The sequence below is a fragment of the Barbus barbus genome (genome assembly GCF_936440315.1).
Source record: "Barbus barbus genome assembly, chromosome: 28".
Lineage (NCBI taxonomy): Eukaryota > Metazoa > Chordata > Actinopteri > Cypriniformes > Cyprinidae > Barbus > Barbus barbus.
Genome location: NC_136756.1, coordinates 28,481,248 through 28,505,263, shown reverse-complemented (window position 1 = coordinate 28,505,263; position 24,016 = coordinate 28,481,248). Strand labels below are relative to the sequence as shown.

General features: G+C 35.0%; 1 protein-coding gene across 1 annotated transcript in view; it reads left to right on the top strand.

Annotated features, from left to right (window-relative positions):
- Positions 1 to 6,720: 6,720 nt before the first annotated feature.
- LOC306848336 (protein crumbs homolog 2-like) overlaps positions 6,721 to 24,016 on the top strand; it is a 36,732-nt gene continuing 19,436 nt past the window's right edge. Inside the window, exons 1-6 of the mRNA XM_079382818.1 lie at positions 6,721 to 6,918; positions 15,360 to 16,055; positions 17,052 to 17,247; positions 18,883 to 19,022; positions 21,082 to 21,264; positions 21,651 to 21,764. Coding sequence (XP_079238944.1) covers positions 6,852 to 6,918; positions 15,360 to 16,055; positions 17,052 to 17,247; positions 18,883 to 19,022; positions 21,082 to 21,264; positions 21,651 to 21,764 — 1,396 coding nt within the window. The 5' untranslated portion in view covers positions 6,721 to 6,851. The remainder of the gene's footprint in view (positions 6,919 to 15,359; positions 16,056 to 17,051; positions 17,248 to 18,882; positions 19,023 to 21,081; positions 21,265 to 21,650; positions 21,765 to 24,016) is intronic.

Below are 24,016 nucleotides of genomic sequence, written 5' to 3'. Positions count from 1 at the left end.
AGATAACACCAGTCTAGAGTCACAGTCACATTTATTAATATAATGCTTATTACAGTGTTTCAAAGCAGCTCTGTTCTCTGTTAGGCGTTTGTAGAAACACTGAAGTCATTCAGAAGCTGATTTTCTCTGTTAATCTCAGTATTTCTGCTCTGACTGTCCGTATGAAACACCAGTGGACTGTGATTCAGAGATTATTAGACCTCAGGCTGAATAAACTGCAGCATATGATCACAAACATCATGACACATCATCTCCATTTGAGCAACAGCTTTCATTTTCGCTTGAAATTGGTCAAGAAAACGAGACAGGCAGTTCAGAAACTCAACAGTTCGCATTTATTCCCATGGCTCTTTACATTGAATCTCCAAACCACAATGCTGTCCATCTCTACTGACCTGCTGTTCATTATGAACAGATGATTCGGCTGCTTTTGTTGCTTTCTGAGCTAATCAGATTATACCTCTTTTTGTTGACTTCTTCAAAAGCTAAAGTGCATTCATTCATGTAAAAAAATGTGAAAAAGGGCAGCCAGAACTTTATCAGAATAGTAATATTTTAGTAAAAAACAATCTGATTAATTCAACTTTCTTTTAAAAAACATGTGAAGAATGAGGTAAACATAGTGAAATTTAATTGAGTGAATTCCAGATTTATCAGCAATAGTTTGACCAATGAAGCAACAGTTTTATTCACGAATTCAATGATTATTCCTCATATTGTATGACTGCCTGGACACCAACATGTAGGTCTTTTCTTAAACCAGTTGAAAAGATTTACAAACAAACTCTTAAGGTCTTGGATAAAAAAACAGACAGTTTTCACCATTGTAGCATATTAACTAAGTTTTCTATTTAAAGTTGGGAACATTTGATTCAATTTGCTGCTTTGGTATTTATTTTTAAGATCTTAATGGTTTTGCTCCACCGGTTTTTAAGGCTTGCATTGATCAGATAACAGGACGGTATACACGTGTCGGTATTAGAGGTGATTGCAATGTGCCATTAAGAAGATCTTTTGCTTTTAGAGGAACACATGAGTGGAATAGACTCCCAGTAGAGCTGAGAGAATTAAAACATTTAACAGCACACTGTGGTTTCTTGAAAAAGATGAAAATATGGTTATTGACCCGTCAAAATTGTGATCATTTATAGTGATTTATGGATATGGTAGTCTGTAATTTTCTTAGTTTATTTTTTCCTTCAGTCTTCACATTTTCTCCTTGTTCTTAATTTGGTGTATTAATATTATTTGTTTATATTTTCTTCCTGTCCTTAACATCAACCTGCCAAAAGGGACTACGGATGAAAATTATCTGGCCATTTTACATACTATTAATGTGCATTGTCCCTGATTAAATAAAATAAATGAAAATGAAGATAAACCAACCTACTGAAGTACTAAAATCTGTTTTTGTACCATTATAATATATTGACCACAACCATAAATACTAGGCCTTAAATATAGCAGTTGTCATACACACAAACACAAACCACTGTCATGGCACTAAAATGATGCATTATTTTAACAACATTACATGTAACACAAAACCCAAATTTACATAAGCGATAAGAAAAAACAAAAACAGCTTTTTTAATGAAAAACATCAAATGGATTCTGAGAATGCCAATCTGTTTTTCAATGTAAATTATGAGACGACTTGCTCTTTTTTGCTTCCAAAAACTGTACATTTAACAGTATTTTACTGTAAAATTACAAAAAAGATTTTTTTTTGCATTGAAAAAAAGGACAAAAAAGCATCGCGACTGTTTTCACTCAGTTTTTAGATGAAATAGATGTAAACACATTATAAGTCTGAAATAGTGAGTTGTGCTTTGGTTTCCACACATGCTTATAATGTATAATATGAAACTCCAGAGATGATGAGTGAGGTGAAACAGCCGTGTTTTACTGGTAATCGCTGTGGAATGCCTTCAGAGTGACGAACACGTGGGATGAGATTGAGTGCTTAAATACGGGGGGGTAAGAAACAACATCAATCTGTTGAGCTGGAGATAAGACACACTTTATACTCTGTGCAAAGATGTTTTCATTGCTCTGTCTGATACATCTGTGTGGAAATGTCTTTGGGAGATGATTGAAAATCACATTTTTATTTTGTCCATAGAGAAGGTTTTTTATAAGTCTCTCTAGAAGGATTTTTGATGGTCTCGGAGACGAAGTGATGCTGTATGCTTTTGTAAAAGTCTTTATAAAGTCATATTTAACCCTATAAAGCTACTGTATCATATTTGATAGGCCTCTAAATGATCAATTTGATAAAAACCTGTCACAAACAATCTACATGCCTTCTGTCTGAATGATAGTTTAGACTTTTTATTCAGTAAAAGCTCTTTTAGTCTAATTGTACAAGTGTCCACCTTCAGCTCGTGCTTTGTGTGTCTTTTTGCTGTCAAATCTTTACAAAGTAAATTTAAGAATAATTTTTATATTGTTGTGTTGGTAATATTTCCAGATGAACACGTACTGGGCTGAAGCAGCTTTGTATTAAATATGATCATCAGGCTTTTGAGGAACCTTTGTTTGTTCATCTCTCACTCATCAATGTATTGCTTTGCATTATATTTTTTGATGATAAAACTAACCATTAAAAATATCATCTCACTAAGACATATTTTTGGGAGATATGGAGTGACGACTAATATTTTTATACATTTTATGCAAGTATCTGCTGTACTGTAATAAAGATCTCATTGATTTACATTACAAGGATCAGAATTTTATCACTTTTTGACATAAATATCAGGATCTGCATCAAAATGCCTATTTTCTTTTTGCTCAATTTGAGCCTGTTTTCCATACATATGAACCATAAAAGCCTGATGTATCAAATATGAAACTCAACAAAAAATGGTTTATATTTTACATGGTTCATTGGTGAACACAAATAGGATGCAATAGAAATAAGGTGCTGAAAAAGTGTTTATCACTGAAACAAATGAGTTAAATTCTCTAAATCAGTGAAGATCTGTGTGGCTGATGGATTTAGCGTCAGGCTCATTCTCACACTCTTTCTGTATTCACTCACTGCATCGTGATTCAGACTCACTCCTAACGGGTTCAGTCATTATCTCCTGACTGCTGTTTATTCCCTCGCTCAGCTTTAGATCATGCTGTAATAATGACATCAGTCCACATGAGACGGATTACAGCACACTTCACATCCACTCACACGCCATTACCTTCATAAAGGGACCTTATGTTACTATCATTTTATTTCTCCCCAATATCCCTTGTGCTGTGCTGAAAATGCTTTAATTTGATGTTCCCAGTCAAAAATGACTATATTATCACCAAATGTTGATTCAATCTTATTTTCTTTCAGTTTGCACAGGTTTTGTATTTGTTTTTGGAATTATTGATTTTAGGCCTCAATGAGCTTCTGCACTATTTATGAGTTAAAAAAGCATTATTTTTGGATAATGTTCACTTAAAAACTTTTTATTTATTTTTTTATACAGAGGCCTTAAATTCTTATTTTGTGAAAAACAATGGAATTTTTGTTTTATTTATATTTAAATTAGGTAATAGTAGGCCTGTTTGCCAACTAGCAGATTTGATTTTTTGCAGGGCTGTGTATTTAATGTAATGTTATGCATATAAGTTTTCTTTGTGTTTTCAGAAGAGGTAGAAGATCCAAAAAGTATTTGGACACAGAAAAATATGGAAAGATGCACAAACACTCTTTTGTTCATTTATAAAAGCTGCTTAAATATGTTCATTTAAGTAAGGCCTAGTCCTGGCTTAAGCTAAACCGGGCCTTAAACATCTAAACGATAGAGGAACAATAATAGTATGATAAAAATGAAAATCCTATGAAAAAAGGTAAAATAGAATAAAAAGCTTGAATCAAATGCTGTTAAATGCCGATGAGAATCAAGGGATATCGAAGGCCATTGAGAAAAAGTACGTTTTAAAGGGGGATTTAAAAATTGGATGTATCTGATGTAATCCGGAAGGCTATTCCATAACTTGGGACCGATGACAAAAGCACGATCACCCCTGTTTTTAAGTCTAGTTCTAGGAACATATGTGACCCTGGAGCACAAAACCAGTCTTTAAGTCGCTGGGGTATATTTGTAGCAATAGCCAACAATACGTTGAATATGGGTCAAAATGATAAATTTTTCTTTCGTGCCAAAAATCATTAGGATATTAAGTAAAGATCATGTTCCATGAAGATATTTTGTCAATTTCCTACCTTAAATATATTAAAACTTAATTTTTGATTAGTAATATGCATTGCTAAGAACTTCATTTGAACAACTTTAAAGGTGATTTTCTCAATATTTAAATTTTTTTGCACCCTCAGATTCCAGATTTTCAAATAGTTGAATCTCGGCTAAATATTGTCCGATCATAACAAACCATACATCAATGGAAAGATTATTTATTCAGCTTTCATATGATGTAGAAATCTCAATTTTGAAAAATTGACCCTTATGACTGGTTTTGTGGTCCAGGCAATATCACAATCATAGGGCAATATGGCCTGTTTATTACATCTCCATATGGGGAGAACTGACTTCATACATCCACTAAACATCAAAACAACAGCAGACATTAAACATGATGGAGATAAGCGAAAACACACTTGATCGAATCGCATTGCATTCAGATATTTATAAATGTGATTAAACTGCTATTACATAGAATAAGCTTAAAACAGGTTCACTTCATGTGTTTTTCTGTTGTATAGGAACAGGCGTTATGCAAACTTCATGTTAAATGTGTATTAAAGCTCTTAATCTCCAATCTCTGGAACGTTTTCAGTCCATCAGAACAGAGCAACACCCCGCTGGAGTTTAATGAGGGTCCCGTGAGGAATGCAGGGGTATACCTGTATTTACACCAGGAGTTTAATTAACCAGCGTCTGCTCTCGTTCCCATGCAGCACCCAGAGAGAACCGAGATCTGATTAGAGATCAGGCCTGTGTTAAAGCACTGGAATCACTTATTATAATAAAGAGATGGTGAACATTGCCATCATTCACTCACCCTCAAGCTGAATGAATTTCCCACTTCTGTTAAACACAAAAGATGATATTTTGAAGAGTGTTGATAAACAGTCGACTGTAGCAATTGTCTTCCGTAGTATGAAAAATAAAAAAGACTAGAGTACCAGCAAGTGTTGGGTTACACACACATTATTCAAAATATTTATTTGTGTTCAGCAGAATAAAAAACCCCAGGTTTGGAGTAAATGATGACAGAATTTTAATTTTTGAGTGAAATAACGCTTTAATGTCAAAGCTAACAGATCTGAGCGAATATGTAGTTTACGTGACAGCAGCTGTGTTCACAATGACATGCACAATACTATATTTTACTATATTTTATAATTTTTTCTATATTAAACCATGTATTAAAACAGTATGTGAAAAAATAACCATTGTGTAAAATAGTAATTTGCACACATTTGTCACATGACTTTTACTTGCAAGTTTAATTGAGCAAGTGTTGTTCAGTTATCATCTAGGAAAACTAGATATTTTGCATGTTCAAATATTATGTAAAAATATTTTTCTTTCTTTTTTGGATAATTTTTACTCTTAATGAGGGTTGCTATAGATAACTTGAAATGTAAGGAACATTTTAATAACTTAATATATGTACTCACTGAACAAAAATTAGTTGCCAAGACAACATTTGTCACATGTAGGTTTTCCTTTCAGTTCTGTTTTGACCTTATTTGGTAGTTCCTGTTCTGATTTAGTTAATTAGTAATCATTTTGTCCTGTCACCTGTGTTTGATTAATTATCTAGTTTGCTCCTTTGTTTCCTGTTTCTTTATAAGCATTCAGTTTTGTCTCCATCTTTGTCGGATCTTAAGTTTGTAATGGTAAATGTGTGTTGATGCCTAATAAAGTCTCTTTTTGTTATTCTTCATCGTGCGCTCCCGTTTCTACAACCACCAACCGTGACAACATTTTGATATACTAGAATAATTAAACTAAAACTGAAATAAAAATGATATAAACATATTTTAAATAACTAAAAACAACAAAATAAAACTTGAACTAAAATGAAAATAAAAGCAGAGTGATATACTGAAGTAACACTGCTCTTAACTTTAGAAACTTTGGTTCAAATATTTACTTCATCCAAAACTACTCTGAGCAACATTTTTCTAATTAATGCATTATTATTATTCTCATTATTCATGCATCTTTATTATTATCAATTACAATTCATGCATTTTTCATACTGTTCATGTTGAGAGACTACATTTAAAAATAATGTTGAAAAATAAAATTATGAACAATTGCAGCATCTATTTAATCCTGTTCACCTGTCACTCAACAGCATTTGGATAGTTGACAAACTACATTAAGTCAACTATCCAAGTGCTGTCGGTTTAACAGTTGCTATTAGCTTAGACTAACACTCATCTGTGATGAAGGTCACGTAAATGTGCTTGGAGGAACTGGCCATCTGCCTCCGAGAGAGAGAGAGAGACGTGTACTCAGACATACAGAGAGAGAGAGAGAGAGAGAGAGAGCGAGAGAGAGAGAGAGAGAGAGAGAGAGAGGGTGGAGTTCTTCGGTGACTAAGACAATTAAAGTGAGGGAGAGAGTGACAGATACAGACAGAGAAGAGGATGAAGATTTGACAGCCAGCAGGCGAGGGTTTGTTAGGAGCAGGTCCTGGTCAGCAGGATAAAGGATTGCCCTGGCAAACCTCCACGCCGTGTTTTCAATCGTACCGCGGAGAGTAAGTCAGCAGCGGACAGACAGAAGTCGACTCGCGCCGGATGAGAGCGCGATGATGCGGGGAGAGTTCAGCGCGGAGCCGCCGGTTTAGAGGCTGGAAGTCAATCATCACTTCAGGACATGGAGCTTGGACGGATCTATTTACGATATAAAAGAGCAGCCCTGCTGTCATTGATGTTCAAACTGCGTAAGACACAACTTTATGATACATTCATATTTGTTTTTTTTTTAAAATTAATTTATTTCTATTTAATTTTGCCAGTAGAAAAACGGTGTGAAGCGCTCAGTGACAATTTTATATAGGCATACAACCCTTGAAATGTTTGGTGTCAGTAAGTTGTTTTTAAAGAAATAAATAATTCAGCAAGGATGCATTAAATTTGCCAAAAGTGACAGTAAAGATTAATAATGTTTAAAAAGATTTCTATTTCAGATAAATGCTTTCCGTTCACACTGAAAAATAAAATGTATCAGAGTTTCCACAAAAATATGAAGCAGTTTTCAACATTGATAACAATAAGAAATGTTTCTTGATCAGTAAATCAGTATATTAATATGATTTCTGAAGATCATGTGACACTGAAGACTGCAGTAATGATGCTGAAAATACAGCTTTGATCACAGAAATAAATGACATTTTAACATACATAATTTACATAGAAAACAGCTATTTTAAATTGTAATATATTTATTTTTGATCAAATAAATGCAGCCTTACTGAGTTGAAGAGACCTCTATCTAAAACATTAAAACAGATCCTGAACTTTTGAACAGTAGTTTTTTAATAGAAAACAAAGTTAATGCATAACCATCAACGTTTTCCAACATCAGCATTTTATGTTAAAGTGTACGTGAATGAATAAGAGAGTGTATAAACATTTCTCTAACAGTTTGTTTTTCACCATTTATCATCACATTTTAGTTTTTTTTGCAGTTCACTTCAGTAGTCCTGATGTGACAAATTAATAAGTGAAAGTGCAAATATTCCATGTAGCCTCTATATTAATACAGGTTAATAAAAAGTGTGTATATTAATAATAATAAAAATAGGACAAAGCATTGTTTTAGCATATAGTACAGCATTAGACTATTATATATGCAGTCGTAATCTGAAGTCTCTCCAGCAGCGCTCTCATTATTGTGTGTAATTAAATGATTCAAAGCAACAAGTGGCTCTTTGATGAGCTCTGCATTATGAAGTTGAGCATCTGCAGTTGGCAGGTTGTTTTGTCCTGTTGGCAGATGTGTTTTGTGTGAGAAGGAGATAGTGGTCTCTGTGTGGTGGGGGAGCTGTAAGAGAAGAGCTGCAGTAATTGGGCATTAGTGCATATAGAGGACAAGTGCAGCCAGCTGGCCGTCAGACTGTTTAGAATGAGTGATAATCAGAAAAGCCCCTCGCCGAGACACACACGGCGATCAGCATTCAGCACAAACACTCATTCACTGTCCGTTCAGACGCTGCTGTGCTCCTCAGTGTGTTCCTGTCACTCGTTCTGAGGGTAAACGTAGCACGAACACATGGTATTGGATGTAAACTGTAGTAATGCATCATTTAATTGGTGTCTCATTGTCTGAATTTCAAAGAATACTTTCTATACATCACCACCACAATGCTCACATATTGTGAGGGGTCTTCTTGTGAAAAAAGTGCACTTTTAAAAAGAGTGCTTATTATGGAAATAATATACTTTAAAACAAAATACTGAAGAGTGAACTGAATGTAATGTTTTTGGACACTTAACTGCATGTTATTCCCAGTTAAGCTAGGTGGTAGGGCATTGCTGGGTGGTTGGTTAGGGGTAGTGTGTAGTTTATGGTGGTTGCTAGACTTTATACAGTATTGTGAGCGGTTGCTAGGCTGTTTATTGGGTATTGAGGGTTGTTCCTAGACTTTATACAGTGTTGTGTGTCGTTGCTAGGCTGTTTCTAAGGTTTAGTGTGTATTTTATGGTGGTTGCTAAACTTTCAAAGGTGTTGTGGGTGTTTGCTAGGGCATTGTTTCTAGGGTGTTACGGGTGGTTGCTAGGTTGGTTCTAGGGTGTAGTTCATGGGGGTTGCTGGACTTTTTACGGTGTTGTGGGTGGTTGCTAGTGCATTGCTAGGTAGTTTCTAGGGTGTTGTGGGTGGCCACTTGCTTGTTGCTAGGTTGTTTCTAGGGCATTGTGAGTAGTTTCCAGGGAATTTTTAGGCTGTATTTAGGATGTAGTGTGTAGTTGGGGGTTGCTAAACTTTCTAAGGTGTTGTGGGTGGTTGCTAGGGTGTTTGTAGGGTGTTGAGCATTGTTGGTAGGCTGTTTCTTGGGTGTTGTGGGTGGATATGGCTAGCGTTCCTCATTTATTGTGTGACTGGGGTATATATATATTTTTTTACCTGTTTACTGGTCCAGGTGTGAACAGTTTTCAGGTGTAAATGGTGTGTCTGATCAGTTAATTAAGCTTCAGCACACACACACACACACACACACACACACACACACACTCACTCACCGTTAGTTTAAGCAATAGTAAATGTGATGCTCTCCTCTAATGAGCTGTTTCTCATAGCTCATAGCTTATGAATAAAAGAGCTGCCCGTCATCTGATGAGTGTGTGTCTCATTGTTGTGGTGGGAGTTTTAGTGTAAGTGATTTTGTTTGCGCTCCACCCTAATGAAGCTATGACCTATTTCTGCAGTTGCGGGAAGCCTGAATCCTGGGTGCTTTTGGGGAGATTGAAAGCACAGGGCAAGACGCGCGGCATAGTTGACTATCGCCATGGAAACTCTGCTGGAGAGTGCGGCCACTGTACTCTTTGTGTTTAAGTGGAATAGCAGCTCGCATGTGTTTGACTGAATGTGCTGCATTGTGTCTTAAGCTGTGATGAAGCCGTGACCGTGACGGGATAGACTTAGCTTCTGTTTGAAAAACAACATGTAAAATTCTTTCTCTGGGGAGTTACTGTTGTTTTCCAAACATTTAGTTACATTAAACCCATCTCCAGAAACACTGTAGAGGAAAATTTTAAACTTTATTTTATTCCAGGATAGAAGGATGTTTTCAGGAATTACATCAGGACGGCACAGAGATCTTCACATACATCAGATAGATGAAGTGTGAGACTCAGATATGAGTTGATGTCCAGGGCTCCGGCCCCAGTGAAACCCTTACTAAAACACATCCATAAGACCTCAACCATGAGGAGTTTATATGGTGATAGAATATTTACATGCATTTATGTTTGTGGTTAAAGTAATGCATAGTATTATATTTTTATATTGAGTTTCTTCACTTGAGCATCGCATCTTTTTTGTTTAATTTATTGAATGAAAAAAAAAGTTTTATATTATTTTGTTTTGGATTATCAGATTGTACAAACTAAATTTAATTCATCCTTGAAAAAAATTATTAATTTCAATCAATAATAAAGACAAGTCTTAACAACCTCTTTTAAATGATATGTATGTATATATTCAGTTCATATTTAGTATATCATATTTTTGATTTATTGAAACATTTACAAAAAAAAAAATGCAGTTTGTTTACGTTAGCATATTTCTTTGTTCAATTTACTAAAAAAAGAAGAAGAAAATTATTTTATTTTAAAATTGTGATCACATTAATGCATCCTTTCTTAATAAAAGTATTAATTTCATTAAGAAAAAAATCTTTTGAACTGTAGCATATATGTGACTGACCCTGGACCACAAAACCATAAGGCTGAATAAATAATCTTTCCATTGATGTATGGTTTGTTAGGATCGGACAATATTTGGCTGAGATACAACTATTTGAAAATCTGGAATCTGAGGGTACAAAAAAATCTAAATATTGAGAAAATCTCCTTTAAAGTTGTTCAAATGAAGTCCTTAGCAATGCATATCAATAATCAAAAATGAAGTTTTGATATATTTATGGTAGGAAATTTACAAAATATCTTCATGGAACATGATCTTTACTTTATGTCCTAATTATTTTTGGCATAAAAGAAATATCAATAATTTTGACCCATACAATGTATTTTTGGCTATTGCTACAAATATACCCCGGCGACTTGGTCCAGGGTCACATGTATGGTATACGTCTATGTTATATTACAAATTAGGCAGTTGATTCATAAAATGTACACACAACTTTTTGTTTTCATCAAAAGTTTAGGTTAGAAAGTATGTAAATGTAGAGCGAGTTTATACATGTACATTTTAACATTTATTAAAAAACCCTCAAGTGTGCAAACTCGCGTCTGGATCTATGGATGTGGAATGACTTTTATAACCAATCCAGTACCTCATTCCTCCAGTTTTGCCCATGCAGCACGTGTGTTTTCTCCCTGCTCTCTCCTGTGTGTGTGAGTCTGTACCAGCCGCTGGATTCTTCCGTCTCTCAGAGGAGGCTCACGTCTCAGAAAGCTGTCGGACACAGAGAGGTCAGAGGGCGTCAGGGCTGTAGATAACAGAAGAGCAGACTCACTCAGGTTAAAGAGCACAGTGCTCCTCCTGAATCACACCAGCAAAAGCATTTCAGAGCAGGACAGAATATTAATAAAATAAAGTTTAAGTTTGGCATTCATTCAGAAAGAGTGAAAGAAAATGCTAATATGTGACCCTGGAGCACAAAACCAGTCTTAAGTCGCCGGGGTATAGTTGTAGCAACAGCCAACAATACACTGTATGGGTCAAAATTATCAAGTTTTCTTTTATGGCAAAATATTAGGATATTAACCCATTTAATCCCACAATAAAAAAGTTTTTCATTTATAAAGCTCTACAAACCGTACCAACTGATGTTTTAGTGGACTTCCTGCAAATATGGAACAAATAAAGGGTTTAAATTAAATATGTGCAGTTTCACATGATTAGTGCAAGTTGTCACATGACCAGAGCAGTTTATTTCCTGTTTGCACCTTGAGAAGAAGATGGATGCATCAAAGCTCCAAAACAAAAGACTAGTAAAGATATTTGGTACACATGATCTTTAGATTGTCTAGCATTTGCATATATTCAGTTTTGTTGAGTGTGGTCATAGATTGAGTAAACGTGTTGACAATAGTGACCGCTGGGATAATGGTGAACCAATTTTTTTTTTTTTTTTTTTACAATATAATCCAATGGCAGTTGCTAGTGAAAAGGACAATAAAATATTGTCAAAATATTGCAAATGTTAGAAAATGTTTACAATAATGATGTTGTAATACTCATAGCATTGAAATAAAAATTTGATGTTATATTTTAGAAAAAAGTAACAATTTTGAAATGCGGTGATGGTTGAATGTTTTAGTTTTTTTTATCTCAGTGTTCCTATCAATGTTGCATAAGGTTTTTTTTATGCATAATAGTAACCCTAGAATGTGATCACACAGTTTAAAATAGCTGAGCTTAGAGATATAACAATTTTTATGACTGCAGAAATATGTGATTTCAGTACTCTCCAAATCCCACCGGTCACTATTGTGACCGAACATAAAACACAATTTTTCACACACATCCCAAAAAATTATTATTGATTATTTCAAAGGGTTACTAATGACACATTTGGATATTTTCATGTCTGGGAAAAATTTGGGATTAAATGGGTTAAGTAAAGATCATGTTCCATGAAGATATTTTGTAAATTTCCTACCATAAATATATCAAAACTTAATTTTTGATTAGTAATATGCATTGCTAAGAACTTCATTTGAACAACTTTAAAGGTGATTTTCTCAATATTTAGATTTTTTTGCACCCTCAGATTCCAGATTTTCAAATAGTTGTATCTCAGACAAATATTGTCCGATCATAACAAACCATACATCAATGGAAAGATTATTTATTCAGCTTTCAGATGCTGTTGATACTTAAGACTGATTTTGTGGTCCAGGGTCACATATTTACATTTTACAGCATACCTGAATTATTAGGACTCAAAAGAGCATTATATACTGTTTGAATACATCTTTACTGTAAAAAGTATTTGAATATTCAATGAAGATTTAAGATTCTTGAACTTAGAGCCACAAATTTGACTTTCATTTCTTCTGAAGTTGGTAATAACAGCATGCAGTTGTTTGAAATATGCAATATATTTCTGACTGGATATGACAAAGAAAACAATAACAAAACAGAAAGAGCCTACATATGAAATGCCTTTAAGCAAGAGACTCGCTGTACCTGTGTGTTCATTACGGACAGATTCAGAGTTTTAATCAAAACAGGATTCGGGGAAACTTTGTTCTGATTGTTTTTAATGTATGTTTGTGTGCAGTTATCTGATTTAGGGTCACTTATGCTTTTCTAATGGCTGTTTAATGGTCTGCTGTCGATGATTTAATGCTGGAAAACATGCAGGTGTTCACAGACTTTGATGAAGCCCAAATGACTGTTACCATTATTTAATGAGATTTTATCCATAGTAAAAGCATGTGTTTGCTGATAAGACCCCAAAGTAGCAAGTAATACCGAATGGCATGTGTTTCTTAAAGGATGATCTATAGTGGCCCCTGTCTGGTTTTCTCGGGACCGGGGTCTGATACAGTGTTCTGTCCTGAGGGTTCATACCACATGTCTCTGTGAGGGGTTTGAAGTCTCTTCTACTAGTCTGAGATGTTGTTTACCAGAGTTTTTCAATAGACTTGATTTGAAAGGGAAGCTTCTGAAGCCCAGCCGTAAGCTCTGTCTGTCTGCCCCCTCTAGACTTCAGATCTTCTCGTTTATTTGAACAACAGCAACATGTGTTTTGTTCATCGCGATTGATCGCATCCAAAATAAACGTATTTGTTTACATAATATATGTGTGTACTGTGTATATTTATTATGCATAATACACACACATGCATGTATATATTTAAGAAATATATATTAAATATATTTATATATGATATAATTTATATGAACATAAATATATACATGTAAATATTATGTGTGTCTTTATATATACATAATAAATATACGCAGTATACACATATATTATGTAAACAAATACGTTTATTTTGGATGCGATTAATCATTTGACAGCACTAGGAGAGCTGTGGCTGACAACGTATCAGAGAATTGTGTTGGTGTTCGAGTCTCTCTCTCTCTCTCTCTCTTTCTTCTCAGACCAGATGATCCTGGATTAGAGACTGTAGGTCATTCACAGTCACTACTAGACCTCCTGACACAGTTTCTCTCTGTGTGTTCTTGTCTGCTGAACGTGTGAATGCCAGTGACTGGTGTGTAAATGTGTCTTTCACGGTTTGGACCAGTAATTTGCCTGAAGAAATGACTAAATATCCCTGACCCTGTAAAGCCTGACATATGAAATAATAGAAAAATCTAAATGGAACAGTTTATTGAACGCTCTCAGAAAAAAAGGTACAAAAGCTGTCACTGGGGTGCCATCTTTGAAATCGGTACACCTTTGTACTATATTACCCCTAAAGGTGCATAAGTACTTTAAAACTACATATTAGTACCATAATTGTACATTTAAAACCTTTTTAAAAGGTACCACCACCAGTGACAAGTGACAACTTTTGTACCTTTTAGAGAAACTATTATAGAAAAATTTAAAAGTGTGCTTTTTGTTGAGTATCATATTTGATCGATCAGGCCTTTGTCTCATATAGTATAATAAAGTGAGAATATGCATCAAACAGCTAAATTTTATTCAGTCCCAAACTGGGCAAAAATATGCAGTTTGGTGCAGATGCTGGACTAAAATTAAGATCAAATTCTGATGTAAGTCAATGGATCTTTATAACAATAAAATGCATTTAAATATCAGGCGTCACTCTATATTTCCCAAAAATGTCTTAAGATGATATTTAAATGCTTGGTTTGACAATTAAAGCTTTGTAGTTTTACAATATATAATGCAATGCAACTCAACGATGATTGAGAGATGAGCAAATAAATGTTCCTCAAAAGCCTGATGGTCGAAACTGACACTAAAAAAATATGTCTGGAGTTGTTTCAGTCCAGTAAGTGTTCATCTTGAAATATTACTAACAACATCAAAGTTACTCTTACATGAAGATTTAAAATATGAAGTCTTGTTTTCAGAGTTAAGTTCAAGTTTTTTTTGTTTTGTTTTAACCATAAATTGACCAGTCTTTGGTGAAACTGGTTGCTGGTTAATCTATGTAAGTAGCTTGTCTGTATTAGCAGGGTAGATTAAATATATCTTAATACAGTTGTAGTTGATTTCTCAAATGTAGAAGAGTATTTCATTACCCTTAATCAGCAGTAATCAGCACTAAACCACATCAAACAGGTCCTGATCTCACCCCAGGGTTTGTGAATGACAGATCTATATGGACAGGTATATTTATGCATCACATGCGTGAGGATGGATTAGTTTCAGTGAGTGGTGGTCGGTTAAGCTGACAACAACCCATTGACGGAGCATCTGGTGGAGGTTTAGTCAGAGTTGGTAAGACGCTCCCCATCTGCCGGTGGAGGTACTAGTGGTACAAAGTCCCTTTATCCTGCAGGAGTCCCAGTGTAAATCTGCAGTCAGCAGCACTATGTGTGTGTTTAGCAGTGCTGTCATATACCGGGCCTGTTCCTTGAATGTCGCTGAAGGCCATTGAGTCTCACATCTGAGGTTGCGGTAACATAAAGCTGCATAGACTGAATCATCTTTGTTAAAATGCTCTTGTAGCGTGTGACACTAATCATGGTCTGTATCCGCAGGTCTGTTCTGCACAGTCACGTCCGACGTGTGTCTGTCCTCTCCCTGCCAAAACAACAGCACCTGTGTCCCGGCTCTGAACGGCTACCTGTGCTTCTGCTCTTTTACCCCGCCTATATACACAGGCGAGCACTGTGAGCGTTTATACGACCCGTGTGAAAGCGCAGGCTGTCCGTCCAGCTGCTTCAGCACCGCAGGAATTGAGAACTACACCTGTCTGTGTCCCGACGGCTTTGCCGGCCCCAACTGCACCCGAAACATCAACGAATGTGAGAGCAACCCCTGCATGGGGCTCAAGAGCTACTGTGTGGATGGTGTCAACGGATATTCGTGCCACTGTCCCAGCGGATACGGCGGGGACGACTGTGGGACGAGGGTGCGAGACTGCGCCGATGAGCCCTGCTTTAATAATGCCACCTGTGTTTGGGCAGCGAGTGGCTACGAGTGCCGGTGCGCTGCGGGTTTCCAGGGTCAACACTGTGAAGAAGACATCGATGAGTGTCTGTCGCAGCCCTGCAGAAACGGCGCTATCTGTCAGGATGGGATTGACCTGTATCAATGCTACTGCGTACCTGGTTTCCAAGGTTACCACTGTGACATTGACATCAACGAGTGTGCATCCCAACCTTGCGAGAACAACGGGACGTGCATCAACGGGAAGGACCACTATATCTGCGAATGCCTCATTGGGTTTACAGGTAAGGCTGTCAAAAATGTACTGTGGCTGTACCGTGGTATTCATGGTACTTTGAAATACACTAAAATACACTACCAGTTTACCATCAATTACTTATTTATGTATTTAGCAACCAAAAACTTAACTTACAAGCATAAAGTCTAAAGCCCAAAACACACTGCAAGATTTTAGCAACCCTATAAGATCAACGCATGTCACACAGTGCAATGGGAATCTAATAAACTTGGCTACATGTTTAGTAGACTGTACGATGATGATACCTATTGACTCGTACGATACGACGCACTTTTCTACAGTAGAATAAAATGTCATCAGCATGCGCTATTGGTAAACAAAAAGAGCATGATAAATCACACTTTAGCAGTTGTAGTTTTTACACTCTTAAAAATGAAGGTGCTTCTTCACAGCGATGCCATAGAAGAACCATTTTTGGTTCCACAAAGAAACATTCAGTCAAAGGTTCTTTAAAGAACCATCTCCATCTTACCTTTTTATAATCCGAAGAACCTTCTTTCGCCACAAAGAACCTTTTGTGAAACAGAAAGGTTCTTCAGATGTTAAAGGTTCTTTATGGAAACATTTAGACAAAAAGGTTATTCTATGGCATCGTGAAGCACCTTTATTTTTAAGGGTATATGTGTGCTGAAAAAAGTAGAAGCGGGGAAAGAGGAAGGCATAAGAGCTTGAGGTTGAACAGTTTTATGTTTTAGCGTTGATTTCATGTCACATTTTTATTGGTTGGTCGGTAAACGTGGATCGTACCAGCAAACACACTGTGCGATGATCATGTAAGATCTTGCACACAAGTCAAGTGTGTGCAAACTTTTGATTGATCGTATATACCCCGGTAATGTTATTCATATACCACTGTACTTTATATATGACAATGCCACATAGACACAACAGTGCATTCAACACAGACATCATAGATGCAGCAGCGGTTTTGAGAGGACTAGTTTCTTCTGTGAGTGAGTCTCTGTGTTGATTTGTCCTGCAGGAGTGAACTGTGAAGTTGATGTTGATGAATGTGAGGCAGATCCCTGTCAGAACGGCGCCACCTGCCATGATCACGTGGGTCTGTACACCTGTGAGTGTGTGACGGGATACGAGGGCATTAACTGTGAGCTGGACATCAACGAGTGTGATAGTTCACCCTGCCAACACGGAGGAACATGTCTGGATATGGTGAACGGGTGAGTGAATTGATCCGGCTTCAGTCTGATCATGAAGGTTTCAGACCACCAACTAGTACAGTTTAGTTCCAACACACTTGCCTTTAAAATGTACCATTATGAATGAATGAATGAATGATGTATCTATATAGCGCTTTATTGTGTATTGCTGTACACCATCATGTGGGGGGGGGGGGGTCTCTCCTCGACCACCACCAGTGTGCAGCATCCACTTGGATGATGCGACGACAGCCACAGTACAACGGCGCCAGTGCGCTCACCACACACCAGTTACAGGTGGAGAGGAGAGAGAGTCATAGAGCCAATCAAGTGTATAGGGATTATTAGGAGGCCATGATAGACACGGGCCAGTAGAGGGAATTTGGCCAGGACACCGGGGTTACACCCCTACTCTTTACGAGAAGTGCCATGGGATTTTTAATGACCACAGAGAGTCAGGACCTCGGTTTAACGTCTCATCTGAAAGACGTTAGCTGTTTATTAATACAGTCAGACGATTATTAGCTGTTTAATTAGGGTTAGAGCTAAATTCTGCAGGAAGGTGGCCTTAACACATTACTGTAATTTAAGTGATCAACCAGTGCTATAACTAATTAACTAGTGTTTTAACTAATCAGTCTGTGTCCTATCAGCCTTAACTGATCAACCAGTGCTATAACTAATTAACCAGTGTTTTAACTCATCAGTTTGTGGCTAATCAATTGGTGTCTTAACTAACCATGTAGTGCCTTAACTAATCAACCAGTTTTTAACTTTTCAGTCTGTGGCTAATCAGTCAATGAGTGCCTTAACTAATCAAACAATGTCTTAACCATTCAACCAGTGCCTTAAATAATAAATCAGTTTCTAAATTAATCAATCTGTGGCTAGTCAGTCAATAACCTAACTTATCAACTAGTGTCTTTACTGATCAGCCAGTGCCTTAAGTGTTTAGCTGGTGTCTAAACTAATCAGTCACTGCTGTGGCTAATCAATGAGTGTCTTAACTAATGAATCAGTTTCTTAACCAATCAACCAATGTCTGCATTAAGCAAGTACCTTAATCAACCAACCAACCAACCAACCAACCAACCAGTGTCTTAACTAATCAATCAGTGCCACAACTAATGAAGATTTACTATATTTACTAATTAAGCAGTGTTTTATCTAGTCAGTCAGTGTATTAGCTAATAAATCATTCAAGGAATCAACTAGTACTTTATCAAATTATCCAGTCTCTTAATTAACAAGTGTATCAAGTCATGTTTCTCTTTCAAATGTGACTTCTTAGTTACTTTAAACTGCAATCACCACATCAGTGTCAAAAATGATCCGGCATGAATCACATAAAACTCGGATCGCGATTTTCCTGAGGGGGACCAACATTTCTGTGCCCTCATAATGCAATTTCTTTCCCTTCCCCTCCGGAGGTCTGTGCACGCCGCTGGTCAAGCTTAGAATAAATCCAGTTTAACTTACATTAAGCAATACTGAATGAAAGGCTTTGAGGAGATATTAAAGTAGAAGTGGAATGGCATGTGAATGATCTGTTTGAGCAGATTGTATAATGTATAGGCATATTTTCTGTCTGTAATTGGCTCTCTGTCCTTTAAAACCACACAGCTAGTGTATAAAATGATGTGTTTTGAATTACAGCTATGAGTGCGACTGCAGTGGCTCTGGATTTGTGGGCTCTTTCTGTGAAGTCGACATACCCGAGTGTGAGTCTGACCCCTGTCAGCACGGCGCCACCTGTCAGGAAGGAGTTGACCAGTATACCTGCCTCTGCTGGCCTGGTAACCAGTCTTCAGCTTAACCTGCTCATCATCTCTTTATTGTGTTTATTTATGCATTCAAAGGCTCGTTTAATGGCAAGTGAACTGCAGTGATGATGTCTCAGCATCATATTGTGCTCATCAGTATAATGTTCTGTTAGACACTGCCACCTAGAGAAACATGTAGGACATTGCAAAGAGAACCATAAACTCCAAATTAAGTGCTATTTCACTGTCAGTGCATGGAATGTGTGTTTTTATTGGAGTAGATGTACTGCATTTTCTAGTAAATAAATGGGAAATAAAAGTAAATAAAATACATTCAGAAATAATATAAAATATAAATAAAATAATTATTGTTTACAAACATTATAAACACTATGTATTTTAGTTAACTAAAAAAACTATCTTTTAAATTTAACAGTATTCACAACAGAACAGGTGTGAACTATTTAATTATAAAACAAACATAAATTATAGTGCCATTTGTTATAAACCTCATTTATTATAAATGCTAAGCCTAAAGCCTAAAATGGGCTCACATACATCTCTCATTTGGCACAAATACAAATACTTTGGAATATAAATTGCGAGTCAGATGATAAAAAAGCGTTCTTATAAAAAACTAAAACCATTTAAAAAACATTTTCGGTACTTGAAATTAAAATAAGTGTTAACGGAAGTATAAAAATTAAATATAAAAAAGTAAACTTTTCTCATTTTAATTTAGTTTAACTTGATGCACTAAATTTACTACGGTGCAAAAAATGATCTTCCTCAGGATTTCTGTCTTGTTTTCCAGTACAAACATCTAAACATTCTTAAACCAAAATAAAACCATAAAAAAAATTGTTACTTTAAATAAATATATTGCAAAGGCAATATTTCTTTCTTTAGTTTAACTTGATGTACTAAAATAACTAAAACCGATAAAAATTAATCAAAACAATACAGACATAATTTTAAAAATAAAACTAATAAAAATGACAAACACAATAAAATTACTAAAACTTTAACGACAATTAAAATGACAACAGAAAATATAAAAACAAAAACCAATTGAAAATATTTATAAAAAATATAATAGTAGGTACTAACAGTATAATAGTATAATACCTCAATGATATTAAAATAACACTACCTGAAATAAAATATAAAAACTTGATGTACTGTAAGAAGCAGGTTCTTATACTTAACTAAAACCAAAACCATAAAAAAACATTTGTTACTTTAAATAAAATAAACTGAAATAAAATAAAATATTTATATATTTTTATTTCAGCTAGTTGCCAAAGCAACTTAACGCACAAAAACAAAAAACAAAAAATTAAAATTACAAGAATAAACTACTTTTAGAATAAATTACTAAAACTACAATTAAACTACAATAAACAACACTACCTTAACTACAATTAAAATGAAAACAGAAATAAAAAACAATTCTAAATAATTACACTGAACAAAATTATAAACGCAACACTTTTGTTTTTGCCCCCATTTCTCATGAGCTGAACTCAAAGATCTAAGACTTTTTCTATGTACACAAAAGGCCTATTTCTCTCAAATACTGTTCACAAATCTGTCTAAATCTGTGTTAGTGAGCACTTCTCCTTTGCCGAGATAATCCATCCACCTCACAGGTGTGGCATATCAAGATGCTGATTAGACAGCATGATTATTGCACAGGTGTGCTTTAGGCTGGCCACAATAACATGTTTTATTCTGTTTTATTTAGTTATTTTAGTACATCACATTAAACTAAGCTAAAATTAAAAATGTATTTGGCAACTAGCTGAAATTAAATAAAAGTTTAAGTTTTTTATATTTTATTTCAGTTAACATTTATTTCATGTGATGTACTAAAATAACTAAATAAAACAGAATAAAACCCTGACTAAAAATTATCAAAATGCACAACAAAATTCAACATATTAATAAAAACTTTAGTATAGTGATACTACAGATTTAGTGTTATAGATTTAGATTTAGTAGATTTAGCGATACTAAAACAGCACTGGTATATGAAGTCAGTTCTCCTTGAGTTTACACCCAGTTCTTTAACTCGTGTTATTTACTTCAGGCTATGAAGGTGAGAACTGTGAGCTTGATGTGGATGAGTGTGAAACGCAGCCGTGTGAGAACGACGGTGAGTGTTTCCAGCGATCCGACTCCAGACACTACAGAGTTCTGCCTGATCTGGACACGGACTTCAGCTACGAGAGCGCAGCCGGATTCCTGTGCCACTGCCGCGCTGGATTTACAGGTCAGATACAGCGCTGATGCTTCTCTGTTTCTGAATCACACAAGCTTCAGTCTGGATCCAGCCCTTACAAAGACCTGAGATGATGCCAACCCTCAAACAACATACAGAACTATCAAATTTTGCTATAAGTTTGATGGCAACATATTAGCAACATATAATCAGTGTTCACCGTCTGTTTGATTACATGGCATTAACTAACTGCATGAATTTTACTGCCATATACACATCAACTTGAGATTAAATATAATGTAGAAACTTGAATTTTCTGGAAAGCTGCTTTACAACGTTTTGCATCGTGAAAAGTGCTATACAAATAAACTTGAATTGAATCATTAACACTGTCTTCTCAAAGAGCTGCTAGTAACCAGAGCTTTTCTGTTTCGCAGGCGACAGCTGTTCAGTAAATGTGAACGAATGCGAGTCTGCGCCGTGTGAAAACGGAGGCAGCTGTGAAGATCTCATCAATGCGTTTCGGTGCTCATGTCCTGCGGGGTTCAAAGGTGTGTGAGTGTGCTCCGTATATCACATGACTTTACTTCACATCATTCAAAATAATGCACATATGTGACCCTGGACCACAAAAACAGTCTTAACTGTCAGTTTTCCCGAAATTGAGATTTCTGCATCATCACAAATCTGAATAAATAATCTTTCCATTGATGTATGGTTTGTTAGGATCGGACAATATTTGGCTGAGATACAACTATTAGAAAATCTGGAATCTGAGGGTGCAAAAAAATCTAAATATTGAGAAAATCTCCTTTAAAGTTGTTCAAATGAAGCTCTTGGCAATGCATATTACTAATCAAAAATGAAGTTTGAATATATTTGTGGTAAGAAATTTACAAAATATCTTCATGGAACATGATCTTAATATTCTAATGATTTGTATGATGTATTTTTGGCTATTGCTGCAAATATACCCCAGACTGGTCCAGGGTCACATGTATCAATGGCTGAATTATAGGCACACGTAGGAAAACATGCCTCTATTTACATTTTTGCAAAACTCCACAAGTTGTTTTAGCTTGATTAAGATACTATTTAGTTTCATTTTAATTTTAGTTAAAGTTTTAGTAATTTTCTTGTATGCTTTTGTCATTTAAATTTTTTTAATCTGTCTATATTGTTTTTTTTTATTTTTATTTCATTTTTAGATATTTTAGTACAGCTGAACTAAATTAAAATGAGAAGGGTTGCCTTGGCAATAGCTGAAATAAAAAAAAAAGTTTGAGATACTATTATATCTCAAAGTGAGTTACAATTAAAGTATTAATGTTTTAAATGATTTTTTTCATATTTTAATTTTAATTTGAGTTAAAGTCATTGAGTTTTTGTTATTTTTAGTATTTTTTTATTTTTATTTATTTTATTTTAGTCCATCAAGTTAAACTAAATTAAACTGACAATAGCTGAAATTCAAAATAAGTTTAAGTTTTTTTTATATTTTATGTTATTTTGGTTAAGGTTTCTTTTATTTCAATTAACCAAACCGTTTTTTTTATGGTTTTAGTTTTAGTTTGATTTGTTTTCTTAAAAAAATTACAGCATGTCCATTTCGTGCGCTGATTCAAACAGGGTTTGTCAAGATCTCTAAAGTTTATACAGAGCTGCACAGTTTTACTCCTAAATCCTGAAAGAAAATGAGCAAAAAAACTCAAAAAACAAAAAAAACTCTCATAATCCGATTAATCTCATAATTTTTTTATTGTTTACATGATTACTTAATATTCACAAAAAGACAATAAATTATTCATAATTAAATGATTCACCCTAATTCTTCTTTTTTTGCATTTAAACTGTTGTTTACATTTTAAGATTTGAAATTTCCCATTGCTTTTATATGTTTGGAAAATCTTCCAGTTTTATGGCATTGCCTGCTGGCCACTAGTCAGGTGACTGTAATTGCATGGAAAAATGAGAGTTAAAAAAAAGTCATTTTGTTTTAGTAAGTGCTTTATTTTTATTTGGTTTTAAATAATTTATTTATTTTATGGTAACATTTCTAAAAGTTAATTAATTATTAGCTTTTCATCAATTTACATCAATTTCCCCCTGCAGTTTCCCACAAACCCCAATCTGGGAAACCATGACGTAATGTAATGTTTAATACACTTGATTTTGATGATAACAAAGAATAAAATAAATTTCCCTTTAAGTTTACAAAATTTTTACACATTTCTCAGAAAACGAGACTTCTTATTTTTATGTGATTTTGCATCTCAAGTGAATGTATCTTGTTTTAAAAATTGAGTTATTTGTGTTGGACAGTGTTATTTTAGTATCACTGATATAATATAGTTTTTATTAATATTTTTTTTATCTTTTTTGTCTTATTATGGTTAATGTTTAGTAATATTGTTGTGTGTTTTTATTATTTTAGAACATCAAGTTAAAATATAGCTGCGAGCAGCGATGACGGGCCCAAGCCGTCAGCATACGCCACCCCGGTGGCATCGATAAAACGGTGCCCAGCGAGCACAAGCATCACAGTAACCCTCTGGCAGTTTGGTTTTAAGGGATACGGCAATTAAAGGGTTAATCCAAACCATCAACTCTGTGAAACACACACACACAGAACAACATATAAAACTTTAAATTCTGTGAAAATATATTTTTCATTGGTAGTTGATGTTAGTTAATGCATTTACTAATGCTAACAAATGAGAAATTATTATAGTTACCAAAGGTTTTAATGATTTATAAGCATTTTTTAATGATTTATTTTTCCATTAACTAAAATGAATAATTT